This window comes from Lynx rufus, unplaced genomic scaffold (genome assembly GCF_022079265.1).
Source record: "Lynx rufus isolate CCGP_SWC_20201006 ecotype Redwood Valley unplaced genomic scaffold, mLynRuf1.p SCAF_9, whole genome shotgun sequence".
Taxonomy (NCBI): domain Eukaryota; kingdom Metazoa; phylum Chordata; class Mammalia; order Carnivora; family Felidae; genus Lynx; species Lynx rufus.
In genome coordinates this window covers 56,666,686-56,690,175 of record NW_025814897.1, presented here as the reverse complement: position 1 = coordinate 56,690,175, position 23,490 = coordinate 56,666,686, and the positions used below count along the sequence as shown (strand labels likewise).

The window sequence follows — 23,490 nt, the reverse complement described above, 5'->3', positions numbered from 1 at the left end:
AACTATCCTGGATAAGGCTGACACACTTCCTTTTTTTTCCCCCTCCCTTTAGCTAGACCCAGGGCAGGTGGATTCAAAGGTTTCTCCTCGGAAACAGGTCCTGGCCAGAGGCCTTGAGGCTGGGTGGGGCTGGGAAGGGCACACCCCTCCTCCCACCCCCCCTACAAATGCTGACGCAACCTCCAGTGGCAACAAAAACCAGCCGGTGTCTCAGACACGACAGCAGTGCTCAGAGAAGCCTCTGGAGCCGGCGGAGGAGCCAGCATGGTGGAGTTTGCACCCCTGTTCGTGCCGTGGGAGCGCCGGCTGCAGACCTTCATGGTCCTGCAGTGGGTCTTCTCCTTCCTGGCCCTGGGTAAGGAGAGATGGGCTGGGGGCTGGGAGACCACGGGCATCTGCCGCTTCGGGTGCACACAGTGCATCGATGGTGGAAAGACATCCGTTCGAAAGGGGGCTTTGCTGTGCTCAGAGCCCCTGCCCGAAAAGTCCCCCGCCTGGAGGCTTTGGAGGGCGTGGCAGGGTGTGGGGGTAGGGTGGGGTAGAAGCCATCACCTGTGGCTTCCAGCAGGTTACCGAGCTTTCCTGGGGTGGGGGTTCCACCTACTTTAGTACCGGGACAGAGACCCTGCCTCAGGCGGCCTGGTGGTGTGGGGAAGGATCTAGGTGATTGTGGGAAATTTCCAGGCTCCTCAGAGGGAATGGGTTTCTTTCCTTCCTTTCAGAGAGGAGGACACTGAGACTGGCAGGTGGGGAAAGAGAGGGGAACAAGGAAAGGACCCAGGGGAGTGAGCGGGGTCCCAGACAAGCCTGGGTCAGACTCTGGCTGGGCAACCGAGCATCCGCGTGACCTCACTGGACCCATGCTGACCTCTGCGGGCCTCTACTGCATCAGCTGTAGAATGGGAATACCAAAGCTGCCCTTGCCGGGCTGCTGTGGGGTGAAGTGAAGAACGTGCTTGCTCTGCCCAGCACACATCTGGTCCAACCCCTGGGCTGGGATCCCACCGGAAACATGCGTAGGTTCCCCTACCCACCCTACCCCCACCGTGAGCACGTTGATCGTGGCCAGGGAGACCACACTTGCCCCAACTCCCCTCTGCTGAAGAGGACATTTCTTCAGCAGGACATTCAGAGGACATTCCCAGGGCTGAGCATGGGAAGAGGGTGACTGGGGGCATGTGGGATTCTTCACCTCCTCTGCCAGCGTGAGACTGGGCAGGCACGGCTTCCCCAACGGCTGGTGTCCAGCCTGTGCATTGATGCAAGGTGTTACAATATGGGCATACTCTGTACAGGCTGGTCAACAGCCATTTCACCCCCACACCCCCCCAGCCCCCTCCACACACACCCCCACACCCCACACATACCAGGTGCTCACAATTCTGCAGCTGAAGGAATCACCCCCGGAAAAGCATGCCCTCCAGCACCCTACATGGCTTACAATTCATCTGTGTCTCCGTGCCAAGCGTAGTTAAACATGAAATATCCCTGGTTATCGCTGGTACAAAGACGAGCAGAGAAACCGAGTACCCTAACTGCCCAAGGTTGTAGGGCCTGAGTCCCGGGCTCCTTCCACAGCCAAAGGAAGAAAGGGAAGGAGGAGCAGAGAGAGGGGAGAGGGCAGAGGGCGTGGGAGCAGGTGAGGCTAAGAGACTAAAGGGCAGATAGAGCCTGGGGAAGGAGGCCCAGCCCAGGGCATGCTACGAGTTTGCTGGCTCCTGGACAAAGGTCACCGGGCGCCCAGAGGTGGGCTGTGGCCTAGGGATCACACAGAATGAGGTTCATCATGCACATGTCTCGCGTGAGCTTTGTGAGCGTGATTGGGTTTGTCCTTGCCGCTGCACCCACCTTGCCTCCGTCCCCCAGCCAGGCAGGCCTGGGGAGTAGGAGCCTGGGAATGTCAGGAGCAGCACAGAGAGGTCAAGTAGCCCTGGGCCTGGAGGACTAGAGGGAGGCCAGCTGAGAAAGGGGATCTGGGCTCACTGGTGCTAGGACAAGAAGGTTTTACCGTATCCCTTTTCCTGGGGGCGAAGGGGAGCTTCAGAAGGGCTTTAGGTAGGGGAGTGACAAGGTCTAATCTGTGTGCCAAAGGACCCTGTGGCTGCACGGTGGATGTATCTACAGTTTGGATTATGGGAGAATGGACTGATGGCTGGAGCAATCACTGCCTACATCAGGGGTCACCACATTATGGCCCATGGGCCAAATCCAGCCCACTGACTGTTTTTGTATTTGTAAAGTTTATGAGCTAAGAAGGATTTTTACATTTTTAAATGGTTGCATTTTAAACGGTTAGATCCCTATGTGATAGCCTCCAAGTTGCCTCTTGAGTCTCAAAGTCTAAAATATTGGTAACCTGTCCCTTCAAAAAAAAAAGATTGCCCACCCTGGTCTAGGGAGGCTGGCAGTGGGTGGAGAGAAATGGCTCCATTCAGAGCTACTTAGGAGATGGGTCCACAGGGCAGGATTGAAAGGCAGGCCCGAGGGCGCCTGGGTGGCTCAGTCGGTTGAGCGTCCGACTTCAGCCCAGGTCACGATCTCACGGTTCGTGAGTTCGAGCCCCGCATCAGGCTCTGGGCTGATGGCTCAGAGCCTGGAGCCTGCTTCCGATTCTGTGTCTCCCTCTCTCTCTGCCCCTCCCCCATTCATGCTCTGTCTCTCTCTGTCTCAAAAATAAACATTAAAAAAAAAAAAAATTTAAAAAAAAAAAAAAAAGGCAGGCCTGAGAGTAAAGGCTTCCGGTGGAGGAGTAAAGACTGCACATTTACTGAATAGCTGGTAGATGCTGGTGTCAGAGGAGACATTCTGGGGAATGGCAGAAGCCAGAGAAGTGGCCGGAGAAGTCAACTAGGACTTGGCACTAAGGACTCAGGGCCAACAGCCGAATACCTCCCAAGTGGGTAACTTGCTTACTGTTCCCTTTCCTCTCCTCTATAACTCACCCAGGAAGGTAAGCGCCATTCAAACAGCTCGTCTATGTCCTCAGCGGCAATTCCTGCTCCTACAAGAGTCAAGAGTCGGAGTCCGTGAATATTTGTTGAGTGAATAAATGGGAACATGATGCTACCAAAATGGTAGAGTTGAATCCTAGGTTCCATCCTCCCAGCTTGCTGTGTGACCTTAACCAATTGGTGTACCCTCTCTGGACCTTCGTAAAGTCAGGTTTAAAATGTTTCCTCTCAGAGTCGTGAGGATTAAGTGAAAGAAAGTGTCTCCCGTCCTAAGTGACCTGTAGCCTGGAGGTTTGTCTGCTGAGAGGAGTTGAAGGGTGAGCTGAGGGTGAGGGGGATGGTGGGTGTGGGGGAGATCTTTCTGGTCCGTTGCCAATGCCCTGTGTGTTTTATCTTAATGTCTTTTTCAGACCACAAAACTGATACGTGCTATTGTAAAACATTCAAACATAATGTGTGTCCTAAAAGCAATAGACTTCCCCAAATCCTACCCTCCAGATAGCCACTATTAGCCATTTGTTTTTATTCTCTCAAGCTGGTTTTTATTTTATTTTATTTTTTTTAACATCTATTCACTTTTTGAGACACACACACACACACACACACACACAGACGCACGAGTGCAGGAGAGGGGCAGAGAGAGAGAGGGAGAGAGAGAATCCCAAGCAGGCTCCCTGTTGTCAGCACAGAGCCCCACGAGGGACTCAAACTCACCAACCATGAGATCATGACCTTAGCAGAAGTGGGCCACTTAACTGACGAAGCCACCCAGGAGCCCCTCTCAAGCTGGTTTTCTTAAAGTGGGAGATACCTACAGAGACTTCTGATTTTGCCTAAGGGGAGAGGGGCCTAGCTGGGGTTCTTAAACTTTTTTTCCCCATTAAAAACTTTTAATGTGGAAAAGGAAATAAATAAAATTTAACTCAAGCCTCCTGCTATCTTTGTCCTTCCTCCAGAGCTGTGGGCTCTTTTTCTCCTCTACACGTGTGCAGCCATATATAAGTGTTAATGTTCTTTTTCATATAAATGGTGGCATTTTATTCCCACTCTGCTACAACTTTCTCTTTCAAAGTTGTTATTAAAAAATATTTAAGGGGCACTTGGGTGCCTCAGTCAGTTAAGCGTCCGACTCTTGATTTTGGCTCAGGTCATGATCTCTCATGGCTTGGTGAGTTAGAGCTCCATGTCGGGCTCTGTGCTGATGGCACATAGCCTGCTTGGGATTCTCTCTCTCTCTCTCTCTCTCTCTCTCTCCCTCCCTCTCTCTCTCTCTCTCTTTCTCTGGCCCTCCCCAGCTCATGCTCTCTCTGTCTCTCTCAAAATACATAAGTAAACTTAAAACAAAAAATATTTAAGACAAACAGGTGACCAACCCACAAGCATTTAATGGTCCTTTCCCACCCCCTCCAGGAACTGCAAGGCCTAGGTGAGGATAAAGCACTGTTGAGGCAGAAACTGGCCCGCAGGTCTGGGAATGTGGGGGACGTGGGAGGGAGGGGCTGACCATGAGAGCAGCGACTCAGGGCTACCGTTTCTTCTAGTTTTCTTTTTCTTTTTTTTTTTTAAACATTTGCTCTTTTCATCTTTTTTTTTTTTTAATGTTCATCTAATTGTGAGAGACAGAACATGACCAAGTGCATGCGGGGAAGGGGCAGAGGGAGAGGGGGGCACAAATCTGAAGCAGGCTCCAGGCTCTGAGCTGTCAGCACAGAGCGCGACATGGGGCTTGAACTCAACAAACCGAGAGATCATGACCTGAGGCAAAGCCGGACGCTTAACCGACTGAGCCGCCCAGGCGCCCCTCTTCTAGTTTTTCAAGACATAGCAGATGTCAGGGTTTGTACGTGAGGCCTCCCCATTTTTCATTATTAGTAACCAGTTTAATAATATTTTAGAGTAAAGGGAAAAGGTGGAAGGAACCCAAGTGTCCATTGGTCCACTGACAGATGAATGGGATAAACAAATGTGATATATACACGCAACGGAATATTTTCCAGCCAAAAAAGGGAGGGCCATTCTGACACATGCTGCTACAACATGGATAACACGAATGACCGTCAGGACGTTATGCTAAGTGAAATAAGCCAGTCGCAAAAAGACAAACACCTCATGATTCTTCTCATAGGAGGTTCCTAGAATAGTCCAATTTGTAGAGACGGAAAATCAAACGGCAGCTGGCAGGGAATGGGGGAGGGGCACGGGGAGTCAGTGTTGAACGGGTACAGCGGTTCAGTTTGGGAAGATGAAGAGGTCTGGAGATGGGCAGTAGGGATGTGAATGAACTCATCGCCACTGCACTGTGAGCTTAGACACGGTTAAGGCGACAAACTTTATGTTATGCATCTTTTAACCTCAATAACAATTTTTTTTGGCTTAACTTTATTTTTTATTTTTTTAAATTTACATCCTAATTAGTATATAGCGAAGCAATGATTTCGGTAGATTCCTTAGTGCCCCTTGCCCATTTAGCCCATCCCCCCTCCCACAACCCCTCCAACAACCCTCAGTTTGTTCTCCATATTTATGAGTCTCTTCTGTTCTGTCCCCCTCCCTGTTTTTATATTATTTTTTGTTTCCCTTCCCTTATGTTCATCTGTTTTGTCTCTTAACGTCCTCATAGGAGTGAAGTCATATGATTTTTGTCTTTCTCTGACTGACTAATTTCACTTAGCATAATACCCTCCAGTTCCATCCACGTAGTTGCAAATGGCAAGATTTCATTCTTTTGGATTGCCGAGTAATACTCCATTGTATATATATACCACATTTTCTTTATCCATTCGTCCATCGATGGACATTTGGGCTCTTTCCATACTTTGGCTATTGTTGATAGTGCTGCTATAAACATGGGGGTGCATGTGCCCCTTCGAAAGAGCAAACCTGTATCCCTTGGATAAATACCTGGTAGTGCAATTGCTGGGTTATAGGGTAGTTCTATTTTTAGTTTTTTGAGAAACCTCCATACTGTTTTCCAGAATGGCTGCCCCAGTTTGCATTCCCCCCAGCAGTGCAAAAGGGTTCCTCTTTCTCTGCATCCTCGCCAACATCTGTTGTTGCCTGAGTTGTTAATGTTAGCCATTCTGACAGGTGTGAGGTGGTATCTCATTGTGGTTTTGATTTGTATTTCCCTGATGATGATGATGATGTTGAACATTTTTTCATGTGTCGGTTGGCCATCTGGATGTCTTTGGAGAAGGGTCTATTCATGTCTTTTGCCCATTTCTTCACGGGATTCTTTGTTTTTTGGGTGTTGAGTTTGAGAAGTTCTTTGTAGATTCTGGATACTAACCCTTTATCGGATATGTCATTTGCAAATATCTTCTCCCATTCTGTCGGTTGCCTTTTAGTTTTGCTGATTGTTTCCTTCGCTGTGCAGAAGCTTTTTATTTTGATGAGGTCCCAGGAGTTCATTTTTGCTTTTGTTTCCCTTGCCTCCGGAGACCTGTTGAGTAAGAAATTGCTGCGGGCAAGATCAAAGAGGTTTTTGCCTGCTTTCTCCTCGAACATTTTGATGGCTTCCTGTCAACCTCAATAACAATTTAAAAGATGAAGTGCCCGGGTGCAACGAGGGCAGGACTTTGTGTCTGCTGTTCACGGCTCTACCACCAGCACTGGCATGTCGGAGGTGCTCTGTGTAAAGTGAACATCTGTGAGCCCCAATTCTACGTCGTCTGGACTTATGAATTTTACCACTGTTCGGACTGGATCAAAAGTCCCCACCTCCAGGAAACCTGCCACGAGTGACAGGCCCCATCTGCCTTACTTTCAAGTAGAATATACAACAGGAAGCCGACCTTCTTTAAGAGGATAAGTGCACGATGTTGAGTAGAGGAAATAGGAAGGGGAAGGAGCCATATTCCCTGGGAATATTCTTTCCATCAGTATCAGATTAGGGATGGCCCACAGACCAGCTGCCGCTGGGATGAAGCTGGGATTCTAGCCTATGGCAAGGGATTCGGAACTGTAGGTCAGAGGGGGAATTCCTCGCTGGGCCTGGTCCAGCCAGTGCGTGGCCTCTTTCTCCCTTCCTCCTTCACCAGGAAAGGCACTGCAAGCGGAGGAATCAGCACGAGCAAAAGCTAAGGGATTGAAAGAGCTGAGCGAGCTGTAGGAACACAGCAGGCCGTGTGGCCAGAGCATTGGGGGTGCGCGTGGTTGAGGTGAGGCTGGAGCAGGAGGCAGGTAGGGCCAGCTCACGCGGAGCTTGAATGCCAGGCTGAGCTGGCTGGGCAGTGCCTCCGGTTATGGGAAAGCCATGAAAGGGCTTCAATGAAAGGAGGATCTGGCCAGCTCTATCTGTGGGAAAACAGGGCAGAGGGTCAACAGAAAGAGGGCTGGGCAGAGAAAAAGTGTCTCCGTTTTCTCCAAGGTCCCAGGCGATGGAAACTAGAAAGAAATAACCCAATCAGTTGTCCAGCAAGCATTGAGCACCTGGTGAATGCAGACTATTTTACTGGGGAGAAGGAGGGGGAGAGGGAAGACCAGGGTCCGGGACCCAGTACAGTGGGAAAAGTGAGTTTTGAAGTTCAGCCTGCCTAGGGTTCAAATCTGTGCTCCCAGCGTGACATTGGCAGGTGCATTCCCTCCTTGAAGGAGTGGGGAGCCGATCTCTTCCTCCCGGGGCCACGGGCTGGACAGGTTTGTGCTGCTAGTGCTGGGCATATGGGCGGACTCAGCGTGGACAGCCTCACGTCCTTCCTCTCAGACCTGTGACCACTGATGGCTCCTGCTTCCCTCCCCAGCCCAGATCTGTGTTGTCGTCTTCGTGGGCCTCCTGTTCACCAGATTCTGGTTGTTCAGTGTCCTGTATGCGACCTGGTGGTACCTGGACCGAGAAAAGCCACGGCAGGGGGGCAGGTCCTTCCAAGCAATAAGGCGCTGCTTCTTGTGGAAGTACATGAGGGACTATTTCCCTGTCTCGGTGAGTACTGGGACTGGATGGAGCATGGCCATGTCCGTGGCGGAAGCATGGTCCTGTGTGCAGGGAGTAGAATACTGGGCGGGGAGGTAGGGGCTTATTTGGCCATGCCACTATGTGGCCTAAGAAAGAGTCCAGTTTCTCTCTGGCCATGGTTTCCCATCTGCGGGGATGTGGAGCCAATGTGAGGAATGATGAGTGTACAGGGTTGGAAGGCGCTCTGTGGGGCATATAGTGTGGCACACATACATATCTTATAGGTGTAAACCTCGCGGCAGTCAGGTATGGGGGTGAATGTAATAAACTCAAGGTCCTGAGAGACCATCTAGCCCCACATTTCATCAGATGAGGAGAATGACAGTCTGAGAGAGACAAAGATGTGGCCAATGCCACTCAACAAATTCTTGAGCAAGGTCTTGCCCTATTCGGAACCTCAGTTTCCCCAGGAAGCTTCCTCAGGAAGCAGACTGAGCCCTCCTACTCTGAGCGCTTTTGAATCTCTCACTGTGACTCAGGACATCTCATTTCGTTGTGGGTACTCGATCCTGGACTCAAATGTCAGTCCTGAGTGAAACAGACCCTGGGATTTAACAGACCCCTTGGCTCCTTTTACCGAATCCCAGATAGACTAAACCCTCAGATATAAGCAGCTGGGCAGGGATGGCTTATTGGCCAGATGGGACAGGGTAGGAAGGCAGTGGGGACACAGAGAGGTGCCAGGCAGGGTCAGCTGGCCGTTCCCTGGAAATAGAGGAGAAGAAAGGCACAGAGTGTGGCCTCTGGAGCTGGACAGACTAGGTCTTAATACCAGTCTGCCACAAACCAGCTGCGACCTTTGTGAGTTTCACAGCCTCTCTTAGCCTCAGTTTCCTCATATGTAAAGGGATAATGCCATACATCACTGAGTTGGATGGATTCACTGAGATGTCAGGAAAGCACCTTGTAGGTTCTCAGTAAACTAGGAGCTAGTGTTATTTTACTAAGTCAGTGGGGACTCTGGGGAAGCTTGCACGTGCTGTGGAGGACTCTGACAGCCCAGAGCTCTACTGTTCTGACCTTCACACCTGCCTGGCTTCTCCCACCCCATCCTGGAGCCCCGCCTCCTCCTGCCCCTGCTGGAATTAGGTCCCCAGCTCATAAAGGGCGGGGAGGGGGAGGGGAGGGAGAACACAGGCTCACAGAGGTTAAACAACTCACTGACTCGTGGGCACTCAGCATGGGACTCAGGGCTGCTGCCTTGCTCCCTTCTTACAGTCCTGGGGGCCCGGCAAGGACTAGCAAAAGCAAGGCAAGAGCTGGGATACAGAAGCCCCTAGCACCACAGTAAGCAGGGCCTCCTGGGCAAAGAGCAAGGGTGGGACAGGGCAGGGCAGGGCAAGACAGCAGGGCAGGAGCTGGGCAGAGGGCAGGAAGTTGAGTGGCAGGGATTTCTACCCTCATGAGGAGTGACAGATGTTGAAGGGCAGAGTGAATGGGCAGTGCTGAGGCTAACCTGAGGGTCCAGATTGGGGGAGGTCTTCCCATATTTGCTTCCTCTGCACGGTGCCCTCACCCTCCCAAGATCTTGTCAGCGTACACAAGCAGGGTCTGTGCCTTTCCCCTCCACTGCCCTTCCTGATCCTCCCCCAGACAGGCAGCCCTCGAGGAGGGTCTCTCAACCTCGGCACTATTGACACTGGTGGGACGCTGCCCTGATTTGCCACAGTTCGTTCCACTGTGGTGTTTCAGGATTGCTGCCCACGGGCCGGCCTGGTGCGTCACCCCTGCAGAGCGTGAGCAGTACTGCCAGGTGGCCAGCAGAGGGCGAGATGGCATGCGCTTTGACTTCGCCTGTCCTAGGCTGGGAGCCTGCAGGGGTGGGGCTGTGGCCTGCAGATTCCCTTCCCCACCTCCTCCCGGGAGACCTTCCCACTCTTCCACACACCTTTACAGCGCAGGCCCCGCGGAGATCTTGGGGTGGCCGGAGGGTAGGGAGCCTCAGCTCTGCCGCAGCTCTCCCACATTCACAAGCCTCCGCGCTGCTCTGTCAAATGCGAGTGGGTTTCTGAGCTTCTGTCAGTTCTCCGTGTGATTTTATGAACTAGCGTCTAGTGATGGAATTTCGAGCAAGATTAGGAACACTGTTTCTGGGCCTTGCAGCTTTCTACACTCATGCTAGAGGATTCCTAAAGAGCCAGTGATGAAGAATCGGGCAATGTTTTGCAGAGGAGGCGCCGATCCCACCTCATGCTGAAAACCAGCCCCAAAGCTGGGTTTCCCCTGTGAAGATTTCATCACCCCAGAGCAAACACTGTCTACACAGGCCCAGGCCTGAGGGGTGGAGTGCTGTGGCCGGGCGGTGACCTGGTGTCAGGAAATGCTGCAGGCTGGGGACAGTGCGGAACACCTCCTCACCCACACCTGGGACATCCCTCGGTTCCTCCACAGCCCTGCAGGCATCACTAGGGACTTCGTGCCCCACCTCCCAGCCCGGCCCCCTCCCAGCATACTGGGGTCTCTTAACCTGGTAGGTAGCCAGCCACCTGCCCAGGACAGATCTCCAGCTTACACTTGGACGGGGTGACACTTCCTCCTGCTGGTGGCTCCTTTCATCATGGGAGGGCTCTGCCTGTGAGAGGGTCTTCCTACACAGAGACCTGCGCCCGTCCTCAGGACCCTCCCAGGAGTCTTACCTCTGCGTTGGGCACAGCTCTCCCCTCAGCCCTAGGGCTGCCCTGCAGGGAGGGATGAGGGGTTCCCTTCCTGCTCACTTCCGGTCCTTGCTATCCCCTCCTCCCACCCCTGCTCCCAGCCCGCAGCTGTCAGGAGGCTTTCTGCCCCTGGGCACGTGGACATTTGACACGGAATGATTGTTGTAGGTGTGTCCGTATTGGGGGGAGGGGTCTGTCTTCATCCCTGGCCTCTCCCCCACTGGATGGCAGTAGCACTCCCCTCTCCCCGTTGTGACAACCAAAAATGTCTGTAGACGTTACCACATGTCCCCTGGTGGGGTAGGGGAACTGGCCCCGGTTGAAAGCTGCTGCTCTGAAGCTTGGGGTCTGACTCCCAAACTTCTCCGGGTCTCACCCTTCTCTCCTTCCCCACTCACTACCTAAATCCTAACCAATCATTTCTTTTATCTGGGCTTTGCTTCCGCCGACGCCCCCTACCGTCCATCCTGCACTCAGCAGCCATGATGCTCACAAAACACAGCGGGGACTCCCACGACACCTAAAATCAAACCTAATTTTTGCCTGGCCTGCAAAAATTAGACTCTGGGTCCCTGGACTCTGGACCCATGCTCACGCCTCACCTGCCCCCTTTGCTGTCAGCTCTCCAGGCATGAGCTGTGTCACTTGGGCTGGTGCCGTCACCTGAAGTGCACCCCTTGACCCCGTTAACCCCCACCACCTTTCGCTTGGGGACTCCTACAAGGCGGCAGAGCCCACAGGTTACACACACAGAGCCAGGCTGCTTGTGTTAAGATCTTGCCTCTGCGACTTTACTAGCTATGTGACCTAGAACAAGTGGATTGACCTTGTGTCTCAGTTTGCTCGTCTGTAAAATGGAGCCGTTGCCACCAGTACTTCCCTTGCAGAGTGAACAGAAGATGGAGAAAGCAGGTGTCCTGAGGTGCCTGACGCACAGTAGGTCCTGGGAATGCGCACCGCCTGGGGCACTCTTTCCAGCTCTCTGTGCTTGGTGCATCCTGCATGTCTTCAACTCTAAGATATCCTTGATGGTAAAACATACCGGTATTTTATGTACCACTAAGAAAAAAGTTCTTCCAATTAAAATTGTCAAAAGCATCTTGATAGCATAACGTTAAGATGTGAAAAAAAGGAGCTTCTCAGAACTGAGGGAATATAGCTGCAGATGTCAATGGGTGTCTGTTCTGTCTGCTCAGTGCTCAGTGAGGGCAGGGTGGAGAACTCACCAGCTAAGGAGGGGGTGGTGGCTCAAAGCCTTTCTTTTCATCTGGCCATGATGGGAGGAGGCAGGCAAGGACCCAGTCTCCCCGCCCCCCCACCCCCATACACGCATGCGTGTGCGCGGCCAACGGCCTAAAGCTGGAAGGGGATTCCTTTGGTTTAAAGCAGTGATTCTCAAACCCTGATATATGGCAGAATCCTCTGGGAAATCTGCCACAAATGGGATGCCCAAGGCCAGAGCCAGACTACTGAACCAAACCTTGCTTGCCCTGCATTTTTAAACTGCCAAGCAATCAAGGTACATATATAGGTCATGAACAGGTTCTCCAGGGCCTGGACCTGGTTGCCGATGGAGGAACCACCTTCTCCTGAAGCTAACCGCCTGGACATTCCAAGTTTGACTAAAAAGGAAAAGACCCCAGAGATAGTCCTGAGTCTCCAGGTAGCTCTCTGTGTCTGGAACAAAGACTTCCCGGCCTGGTGCTCTGGTGCTCTGTGTGGGAGACAGCAGAACTGAGCTCAGGTCATCTGTGCGGCTTTGGGCAGGTCACTTACCCCTCTGCATCTCAGTTTGCGCAACCATCAAATGGGGGCTCTCACACTGCAGCCGACCTCCCGAGGGCCACGGTCACACAGGCTAGTGGTGTGGGTGATCTGTGAACCGTAAAGGGGCGATCAGGACAGTGGGTTCTTGAGGCATTTGGGTCACCCCAAGAGTGTAAGAAGGCATGAGGGCATTTGTTGAGAGATGGGACTGGGCAGACAGGGCAGAGACACAGCCCTCGTGGTCCTCTTTCCCACCCATGGTCCAGATGCCCTCTCCTTGAGATGCCTCTCTCATTCCACAGGGCTGTGGTCTTCTAGGCAGGGTCTTGGGGTTCAAAGTAGTGACACCCCTGGGAGAATTGAAAACGTGTTCACACAAAGACTAATGTGCAAGTGTTCGTGCCTACGTTATTTGTAATGGCCAAAGGTTGGAAATCATTTCAATGTCTGTCGAGTGATAAATGAACAACAAATATGGTATATCCATGCAATGGAATAGTATTCAATCATAAAAAGGAATGAAGTACTGATATATGCTTCAACATGGATGGACCTTGAAGACATTCTGTTACAGTGAAAGAAGACAGACACAAAAGGCCGTATTGTGTGATTCCGTGTGCAGGAAGCACCCAGAATAGGCAAATAGACACATAGGCAGTAGGCAATAAGCACATAGACACAGAAAGCAGGTTAGTGGTTACCAGGGGCTACAGTATGGGGAGTGACTGCTAATGGGTATGGGGTTTCTCTTTAGCGTGTTGAAAATGCTCTGGAATTATATAGGGGTGATGGTTGTTCACTTCTGAAGGATACTAAAACCGCTGAATTGCACACTTCAAAAAAGGTGAATTTTATGGTAATTATATGTGTATATATATATATATATATATACACACATATATATGCACCCTGGCCAGAGTCTAGCACCCTGGCCATCCCGTTCTCCAGCCACTGCCTGGTACGCAGCCTGCCATGACACACACCCAGAGAAGGCCTTCCCCAGACACCCATCTGGCTTTGCTTAGTCCCACTTCTTCCTTAAGAGAACTGAGGGAGCAAGGCAGAGAACGCAGCACTTTATAAACCTTCCCCTCTCTGTTTACCTCACCCGAACCCAATAGCAACCCTGCCAGGGAGGCATTATCACTGTCTTGGGGGATAGAGAGGAAACTGAGGCATGGGGAGTGCAGGGGCCTGGTGAAGGTCATGTGAGCTGGCAGCAGAACCGGGCCTTCCTTCTGAGGCTGCATCAGCCTCCTCTATTCATGTGTTCATTCTTCCTTCATTCCAGTCTTTCTGGAGCATTGCCTCTGTTCCAGACCCATACTTGGGTCAGGTGAGGCATCAGACAGGTGGTCTTAATCTCAAGACCCTCACAGACCCTACAGCCCAGCAATTGCACTACTAGGCATTTATCCATGGGATACAGGTGCGCTGTTTCGAAGGGACACATGCACCCCCCATGTTTATAGCAGCACTATCAACAATAGCCAAAGTATGGAAAGAGCCCAAATGTCCATTGATGGATGAATGGATAAAGAAGATGTGGTATATATATACAATGGAGTGTTACTCGGCAATCAAAAAGAATGAAATCTTGCCATTTGCAACTACGTGGATGGAACTGGAGGGTATTATGCTGAGTGAAATTGGTCAGTCAGAGAAAAACAAACATCATATGACTTCATTCCTATGAGGACTTTAAGAGACAAAACAGATGAACATAAGGGAAGGGAAGCAATAATAATATAAAAACAGGGAGGGGGACAAAACATAAGAGACTCTTAAATATAGAGAACAAACTGAGGGTTACTGGAGGGGGTGTGGGGAGGGGGGATGGGCTAAATTGGGAAGGGACACTAAGGAATCTACTCCCGAAATCACTGTTGCACCATATGCTAACTGACTTAGATGTAAATTTAAAAATAAATAAATTTTAAAAAATAAAAATAAATAGATCAAATAAAATAAAAATAATAAAAAGACCCTCACAGCGAGGGGGTGACACCACTTGGGCCCAGGGGACAGATAGAAGAGGTTAGCGCAGAAAAACAGCAGTAGAGACTATGTCTAGGGAGGTGCAGACCAGGCCTCGGTGGACAGTGACAACCCATCAGTGCACACACCAGGTCACGCACACATAACTGCACGTGCAAGTATTGGCACGCACGTCTAGACACAGGCGTTCACATTCACCAGGATGTGTCTCAACACGCAAAGCCTTCTTTATCAAGGATGATCCTTCTTTCTTTCGTTGATTCATTTGTTTTGTTCATTCATACATTCATTGTTCATTTAAAATAAGTCATACGTTCTTGTTCAGAATTCCAAAGGGACAAAAGGGTGTATGGTAAAGGGTCCCCCCCCCCACCTCAATTCTCATTTCCTCCCTTCCCTCCCCAGAGGCAACTGCGTTGACCAGCGTTTGTCCACACACAAGCAAGCACGCGCCCCCTCTGCCAGCCCGGTCAGTGGCATTCTGAACGCACCGTCTTGCCCATTGCTCCGTCCTGACAAGGGATTGTGGCCACCTTCCCCTGCCAGGCCAGGGAGATCTTCGCCATACTTCCCTAGGGCTGCAGAGGGGCAAACGTTTCACAATTTGTCTGAACGGGCCCTGTCGGTGGACATTGGAGGCGATGCGGGGTTGATGACGGTACAAAAAAAAAGATGCCGTGGTTAATGCCGTCCCATTCTGCACAAGCACACGCAATTCCCCAGTGGTGGAGTTGCTAGGGTAAAAGGTCAATTCCACTTTGTGGTTGTGATAGCTATTGCCAAATCGCCTTCGTGGAGGTTGTACAAAATTGCCTTCCCGCTGGCTGAGAAGGAATTCATGTGCTGGTGAATTCTGTGAGTCAGGTATGTGTGTAGGGAACACCACCGGATGGGTGCCTGTGCAAGCACCTTGCTCACTGAGAGTAGCCAGAGATTTCTCTGTTCCATATTTTTTTTCATATCCAGCAAGTCTTCACTGCGTGAGTGGAAGGGGTTTGTCTTCGTACGGGAGGCAATGTTCTCCCCAGCTGTGGTCCCTACAGCCTTTCTGCAAAGTGTCAGTGGGTAACTGGGGGCCATACTGGGCAGGAGGGTGGGTTACAGAAACCAAGTTCAGGAGAATCTGGGGCTGTTCAGCCTCGATGGGGCAGAAAGGCTCAGATCCCCATTGCTGCCCATCACCCCACCCCCAACCCTGCGCCAAGTCCCTCCAGGCTCCAAGAGAAGGTAGCCAGTCCTCCTGGACCACAAAGGCAGCAACAAGAATCCTCAGGGAGTCACCTGCCGCAAGTTTTAGCTTGATGACAGGGTGAACTTTCACCCTGGCAAAGCTGACCCAGAGTGGAAAGGACTGTCCCACGCCCAGGAGTGCAGATTGCAGGGACTGGCCAGTCCTATCAGAGACCCTCCTGCCAGGAGCTTGGGTCATGGGCCAGGGACCTCAAGAGCCTTCAAACTCTGATGGCTGTGGCTCCCAGGGTGCAGGACCGTGTAAAGGGTGGGCCTGCGGGTCCTGGCAGGGTGGGGAAGGGATTGCCCCCATACACACACACACACACACACACACACACACACACACATAATCACTGCCCACCGCAGCAATCTTTGCAGACTGAGCCATGGAGCAGACTGTCCAGTAATGGGCTGAGAGCAGCATTTGTTAGCTCACTTCCTGCCCTTCACCCTCACCCCACTTCATCCTGGAGCCGCTAAGGACAACAGCTCTCCTCTCCCAAGTCAATGTGCGATGACTCGTGGTCCCTGCTCCCCGCTCCATGCTGCCGGTCTGCCCAGACTCTGGCAAGTTGCTGGCCAGCAGAGCCCAGGGCTGGGGAAAGAGCGTGATGAAGGGGCGATGGAGGTCTGGCGTCGGGGGAGCAGGGAGCCACAGGGAGACACTTGCTTTGTCCAGAAGGGTAAAGAGGACTAGGGCCAGCCTCCTGGACTGCATGCTCTTTCAACCACTCCTGCTATACCTTGCGAATGCTCACTCCCAGGTCTTCAGTGCCAATTTTTCTTATATTGAGATTTGTGGAAATGGGCCTTTTGCAGCAGGCTGGTGCCCCCGTGTGTCCCTCTGATGCCTTCGAATTATATCCGGTCCTGTAGTAATCTTGGTAATTCCAGGACACCAACAGACTCGAGCTTCTCAGCAGTCCTGGGAGGAAGGCAGGCTGAATGGAAGGAAGGCTAAATGTCCCCATTTTACAGATGAAGACCCCGAGAGGGAAGCAATTTGTCCGAAGCCAGCAGTGAATCTGAGACGGTATCATTGGGTGCCTTCACACATCATATCTCGATCTTCTTAAGAGCCTGAGGCTCAGAGAGGGGGAGCGACACTGATGAGTGGCACAGTCGGGGTCGGCACGCAGGTCCAGCTCTGGCTCACCAGGTTGCTGTCCTTGCAGCTGGTCAAGACCGCCGAGCTTGACCCCTCCCGGAACTACCTTGCCGGCTTCCACCCCCACGGGGTCCTGGCTGCTGGAGCCTTTGTCAACCTGTGCACCGAGAGCACAGGCTTCCCTTCGCTCTTCCCTGGCATCCGCCCCCATCTGATGATGCTGACCCTGTGGTTCCGGGTCCCCTTCTTCAGGGATTACATCATGTCGGGGGGTGAGTCTTTACACCCTGGGGTAGTCCAAGAGGATGAGGCTGGAGGCATGGGAAGAGGCATTGTGGCAAGGGTGCCAACCGTTCTGTACTTTTTTTTTTTGTAATGTTTATTTATTTTTGAGAGAGAGAGAGAAACAGGGACAGAGACAGAGCACGAGCAAGGATGGGCAGAGAGAGAGGGAGACACAGAATCTGAAGCAGGCTCCAGGCTCCGAGCTGTCAGCACAGAGTCTGACGCAGGGCTCAAACTCCCTAACGGTGAGATCATGACCTGAGCCGAAGTCCGATGCTAAACCAACTGAGCGCCCAGGTGCCCCAACGGTTCTGTATTTCTTACAAGAACATGTGCAATAGGAGAAGGTGGCTAGACCCAAGGAAGTACTTCCCACAGCACCATGTGGGGCCGTGAGCTTGGCGAGGGTGTCAGGAAAAGGGAGAGAACTCAGTTCCAGTCCTCAGGGAACTCCAAGCTGGAGTGGGTGGGGTGGGGACCCAGGCCTCTGTGGTCACTTTTGGTGATCGCTTTCTTGGCTCACATCCACTTGACAGTCCCTGTCCCCTTGCCCCGTACCTGACCACCTTCTTCTCTTCCCAGGGCTGGTCACATCAGACAAGGAGAGCGCTGCTCACATTCTCAACAGGAAAGAAGGTGGCAATCTGCTGGCCATCATCATAGGGGGTGCCCAGGAGGCACTGAATGCCAGGCCCGGGGCCTACACGCTGTTGTTGCGGAACCGCAAGGGCTTCGTCAGACTCGCCCTGATGCACGGGTATCTGGGAAGAGGGCTCTCTGTTCAGCTGGAGATGGGCAAGGATTAGATTTGGGTGGGAAGACAGCAGAGACTAATGCAGATTGTATTGGGACAGGGAGAGTCTTAGTCCCTTTGCAATGAAGATTCTATCTTGGGGAGATCCGTACTATGTCGTGCCCAAATACCCAGAAAAGATTTCAGAAGACAAGTGTGGTGATCAAAGGGACTAGGTGGGAAGGGATATATTTGCCCGAAGCTGGCCCGAGATCTGATATCTATGGGCTCTGGGAAAATGGAGTTTGGGGCATATCACAGAGCTCTTCTACTTCGAAGCGTCTTTGAAGAATACAAGTTAGCTGGAGCCGGAGAGAGGTTTTCTACAAAGTCCACAGATGTTTTATATCTGGGAGGACTCTCTGAAGCATTCCGGTCTATCTGTCCTGTTACAACTGGGAGATTGTGGCCCTGAGAGGGCCCAGGACCTGCCCGAGTTCAGAAAGCAAAGGTACGGCAGGTCTGGTAGGCAACTCAGTCTTCCCACTCCTGGCCCAGGGCTCTGTCCTCTGCTCCAATTCCTGGTCACCGGGTCCAGGCAGGAAGCTAGCTGGGGTCTTCTTTAGGGCCTTCCACACGTGGTCTCTCCTATCTCCCTCCAGGGCTGCTCTCGTTCCGATCTTCTCCTTCGGGGAGAATGAACTATTTGACCAGGTGGAGAATTCTCCCGGCTCCTGGTTGCGCTGCATACAGGACCGGCTGCAGAAGATCATGGGTATCTCCCTCCCGCTCTTCCATGGCCGTGGCGTCTTCCAGTACAGCTTTGGTCTTATACCCTACCGCCAGCCCATCACCACCGTGGGTGAGCTGAGAGCCAGGCTGGTGGGGTGGGGGGGGGACAGGGGTCGGCTCCAGGGAAAGGGACCTGGACTATGTGCTGCAAGGGGGACATGGAGACGGGTCAGACACATCGTCGCCCTCATGGAGCTCACATTCTAGACTGGGAAACATACACGCAAGCAGATAACCCTAATACAGGGCACTTTGGGATGGGAACCGTAACAGAGGCACGAAGAACAGCAGTCACTACTGATTACAGGGTACCTGCTGCGTGCCAGGCACTGCACTGGCTTCCTTACCTGCAGCAGCTCAATTTAGCCTAAGAGCCTTCCAGGTAGGGACTATTATCCCTATTTCACTCGTGGCAAACTGAGGCTCAGAGAGGTTAAGTAACTTCCAAAAGATCACACTGCCTTTGAGTAACAAAATTGAGGACTAAATGGGGACCTATTTGACTCTTTATTATGCTAGAGAAGAAGAGTTTAATTCTGACCTAGAAGATCTAATAGGGCTCATTGGAGAAGGTGAATACTAGGAAAGAGCATCCCAAGTCTGTTAGAATTGTGTAGAGTAGCAATCAATAGGCTTGGGTTAGAGCCTGAGGGATTTTCCCGTAAATAATGGGCATGAGCCTTAATGCATGGACTCAGCCCTACTTTTTCAGCAATTTGGACTCCTTATTTGCTTTCTTCTTGGATCCCAACCAGATCCCTCTGAGAAAGCCTATCGAGAGAGGTCCATTCCTCTTTATCCATCCATTTATTTGTTAGTTGAGCACAGACTTGGTGAATCCCCTCCGCCATGACTTTTCCTGTTTTATTGTGGCAATATTTTCATGCATGTTAATACCGCTGCTGCCTCTGGGGCACCTGAGTGCCTCAGTCAGTTAAATGTCTGACTTCCGCTCAGGTAACGTTATCTTTTGTAGTTGGTAAGTTCGAGCCCTGCATCGGGCTCCGTGCTGACTTCTTCAGGCTCTGGAGCCTTCTTCAGATTCTGTGTCTCCCTGTCTCTCTGCCCCTCCTTTGTTCATACTCTCTCTCTCTCAAAAATAAATATTAAAGACAAATTTTTTAAAGGTTAAAAAAAATCCTGCTGCTGCCTCCAGAGCTATTCCCAAAAGGAAAAGTCAAGGGAGCTACCTTCCCAGCCAGGAAGAACCAGAGGAAGAGGTTAGTTAGGGCTTCTTGATTTCTCCCTAGAACAAAGGGGGCATTACAGGCCGGGGGGGGGGGGGGGCGGGGGCGGTAAGAATTGCTGTCTGGGCAGTTGGCCCACCTCACCCGAGAGCTACAGGCACCTCTTTTTCTCTTTTTTTTAAAAAAATTTTTTTTTCAACGTTTATTTTTTTGGGGACAGAGAGAGACAGAGCATGAACGGGGGAGGGGCAGAGAGAGAGGGAGACACAGAATCAGAAACAGGCTCCAGGCTCTGAGCCATCAGCCCAGAGCCTGACGCGGGGCTCGAACTCATGGACCGCGAGATCGTGACCTGGCTGAAGTCGGACGCTTAACCGACTGCGCCACCTAGGCGCCCCTCTTTTTCTCTTTTTAATGTTTATTTATATTTGAGAGAGAGAGAGAGAGAGAGAGCAAGCAGGGGAGGGACAGAGAGGTGGAGACAGAATCCAAGCAGGCTTTAGGCTCTGAGCTGTCAGCACTGAGCCCGATAAGGGGCTCGAACCCACAAGGCAGAAGATCATGATCTGAGCTGAAGTTGGACGCCCAACCGACTGAGCCACCCAGGCGCCCCGAACTACAGGCGCTTCTAATCATGACATCTTGGGCTCCCCAAACAGTATAGCCTGAAAATTAAGAGCATATCCCTGGGATTTAAAAACTAGAACTGTTTCTTCCTGGCTGTGTGGCCTTGAACAAGTTACTTAACTTCTCTGAGCCTCGTTGCCTCCCCTGTCAACCGGGAATAGTGAGAGTTTCTATCCCCAGAGGGTTGTTATGAGGATTAGAGCTAATGCACGGAAAGTGCCTGGCACATTGCAGAGCGCATTGCAATGCCAGTTGGTATGGTTACTGAGTCAGAATCTTGGAGTTGCTATAACATCTTAGAATCCATCACCCAAAACAGGGCTGAAAGGGATGGCAGTAAGAGCAGTTTCCTGCAGAGATGACCATGGGGGTGGGCACCTGCCCCAAGGTCCCCTGCAACCCCATGGCTCCTGCTCTGGGCCAGCACCCACATTTGTGTCTTGCAGTGGGAAAGCCCATTGAGGTGCAGAAGACGCTGCATCCCTCGCAGGAGGAGGTGGACAAGCTTCACCGGCGCTACATCAAGGAGCTGTGTGACCTCTTCGAAGCCCACAAGCTCAAGTACAACGTCCCTGTGGACCAGCACTTGGAGTTCTGCTGAGGGCCTCCCCAGAGGCCAGGGCTGGCATTAGGGAGCCCAGCTGGAGGTGCTGCGATCTGAGAAGGCTTCCTGGAGGTGTCTGTTGAGCACACGGTCACAGCCTTCCCAAACTTCTGCAAATCCAACCATGCCAGGCCCCAAGTCTCAGCTGCCAGTTTGGGCGTCGCTGGTTTGCACTCCCGCTGCGAAGCCGCTGCGAGCCTCCCTCTCCTTGGCCTCCTCCTCTGTGAATGGGAGAGGGGGCTGGAAGAGAGTGATTTCTGAGGTCTCTCTCCCCGGTTATAATGTCACTCAATAGGCAGAGAAAGAGAACGGCAACCAGGTCTTCCTTCCTCTACCTTGAGTAACAGCACAAAAGAAGCCCCAGGCTCCAGCCCTGTCTCCTACAGGGTCCCTCATCCTGCACCCTACATGTTCCGTCTCCTCCCTCCCTGAGCCAGAGAGGAGGAGGTGGCCTTGAGGCCTCCGCACTCATGCCAGGCCCCTGTGAGTTTCTGGGTCCTCTGCACTGTAGACTGGCAGCCACAGGGGCCTGAAAGGTGGATGAGGAGAACCGTGCTCTGTCACTGGCTATATGACAGTGGGCAGACCTCTTCACCCTCCCTCTGAGCCTCAGTTTCCCTGACTGACTGAGATGAACCCTGAGCCTAAGCTCTGACATTACATAGGCAGAGAGCTCCATGAGGCACCTCTTACTCATTCACGGTCATTTCAGCCCCTGACCTTGACACAGAAAGGTGGGGGGTCTCCATAAATGTCAATTCAACAAATCCTGTTGCAGCCTTCTTCTGTTCCTCCCCATCCCCCAACAAAAAGGGCTGGTCAAAGCCTCTCTTCCCTGCCTGGCCCTGTGGCCCTATCTTATCTTCCCAGAAGGCAGATCAGATTGAGCCAGATAATGCCATGTTGACTCTTCCTTCCTGATCCGATGGCCCCAAGCTTACCACCCCTGGGCCTGTTCTGTTGGGCAAGAAGGTGAGAGGCTAGGTTAAGACACAGGGCAGACCAACATGGAGAATAAAGACCAGACGCAAGGGGTGCTTGTCTGTGTGTGTCGGCCCAGTGGGTGACATGGGGACAGATGCGCTGATGGGAAGAATTCTGGATTCCTGGGTTTGGGACATACATCAGTAGTGAAGAACAGGATGCCCAGGGTGGGGACCCTACTTGTGACTCCTCCCTCCCCCTCCAGCAGGGAAGCAGGATCCTTTCCCTCCTGGAGCAACTCATTCCAGTAACTACAACATGGGGGACATCTGAGAGGTATAAATTTGGGTTTAAATCCTGGCCCATCCCTTCTTAGTGACCCTGGGCAAGTCGTGTCATTTCCAAACCTCAATTGTGCCATCTGAGAAATGAAGCTATAAGCATAGTAAGATCATATTTCGAGTCACATAAGCCACTCCACATCATGTCTGGAATGATGTAAGTTAGGACCCAGGTGATCAACGTACCCAGTGTCCCAGGAAGGTGCCTGTTATCCCATGAGGCAGTATGCTAGAAGGGTCACAAGGGAGGTGGGAACAAAGAGCAGTGGAGTTCAGAGGAGGGAGTGATGGTTTTCAGCCAGAAAGAGGTAGTGACAGGTGGGCAGGGCCACGAGGGAAGGGCAAGGTTTTGCAAAGGAGAGAAGTACTCACCCATTGTAGGTTCTCTATTGCTGTATGGTGGGCTATGCCCAAACTGAATGGCTGAAGAAGCGAGGAGTTATTATTTTCCACAATCCTGTGGGTTGGCCAGGCTCCATGCAGCTGCGTTCCGCGGGGGGCTGGGCCCACTGGGGGGCTGGCTGAGGTGGGCACAGGGCCCCTCCCCATACTGATGGGTCTTCAGCATTCAGTCGCGGCTGGATTTTGGAAGAATGAGAGCAAGGCTGCAAGATCTCTTAAGTCCTGGGCTGAGCAACGTGCACAGTCACTTCATCGTATTCTGTTGATCAAAGCAGTTCATGAGGCGCCCCCCCCCCAACTAGTTTCAGGGGTGAGGAATAGACTCCACCTCCGCCTGGGAGGAGCATCAATGTCACAATACGAAAGGCTGGAGTTTGGAGAAGGGATTCTGTGGCCATCTTTGCAAACAATCTACCAAACAGTTGTAAATGAAAGCCTGAAGCAGAATTTCTGCCTTCCCCCACAAGTCTGATGTTCGTCCCCAGGGCCCCAGCTCAGCCTCTGCCTCTTGCCCCAATCTATCCTCAGTGACTAGCCATGGAGAGCTGTCTAAAACATAAATCTGGCTGTGTCAACCCCTACTCAATTCCCTTCTGTGGCTCTCCATTGTTCGTAGAGTTTGTATCAGCCTGGATCCCAACAGCGACCAGATGGCATGTTGAAGGCAGGATAATTTAAGGAGGGTTTGATGAGGGAGCAATCTGCTGAGATGCATGGGAAACCACACAGGAGGGGCAGTTACACGAACTGGTAGAGTGCAGTGTATCACATACAGGGGCCATCTTTGGTCAGGGATCACGGGCCTGGCAGGTGACCCTGCAGGGCAGGAGCCAGGAGTGGGCATTCCCACCTTCCTCTCTCCCTCCCTCTTCTGCCAAGGTTCCCTATTGCCCAAACCCAACTGCAAGCTGGAGGGCACAATGGCCTGTG

At 52.0% G+C, this 23,490-nt stretch overlaps 1 protein-coding gene across 1 annotated transcript; it reads left to right on the top strand.

The window, feature by feature from the left end:
- Positions 1-201: 201 nt before the first annotated feature.
- On the top strand, positions 202-20,956 carry MOGAT2 (monoacylglycerol O-acyltransferase 2). The gene is made up of 6 exons (XM_047071621.1): positions 202-355; positions 7,694-7,872; positions 16,733-16,937; positions 17,533-17,707; positions 18,346-18,545; positions 20,736-20,956. Exons 1-6 carry the CDS (start codon positions 265-267, stop codon positions 20,888-20,890), a joined length of 1,005 nt encoding a protein of 334 aa, XP_046927577.1. The 5' UTR covers positions 202-264; the 3' UTR covers positions 20,891-20,956.
- Positions 20,957-23,490: the final 2,534 nt, after the last annotated feature.

Excerpts from the sequence above, each read along its gene's own strand:
- MOGAT2 (XM_047071621.1), top strand. The coding sequence starts at position 265 with ATGGTGGAGTTTGCACCCCTGTTCGTGCCGTGGGAGCGCCGGCTGCAG. Across the intron at positions 356-7,693 it reads CTTCTCCTTCCTGGCCCTGG|CCCAGATCTGTGTTGTCGTC; the intron begins GTAAGGAGAGAT and ends TTCCCTCCCCAG. Across the intron at positions 18,546-20,735 it reads CCAGCCCATCACCACCGTGG|TGGGAAAGCCCATTGAGGTG; the intron begins GTGAGCTGAGAG and ends TGTGTCTTGCAG.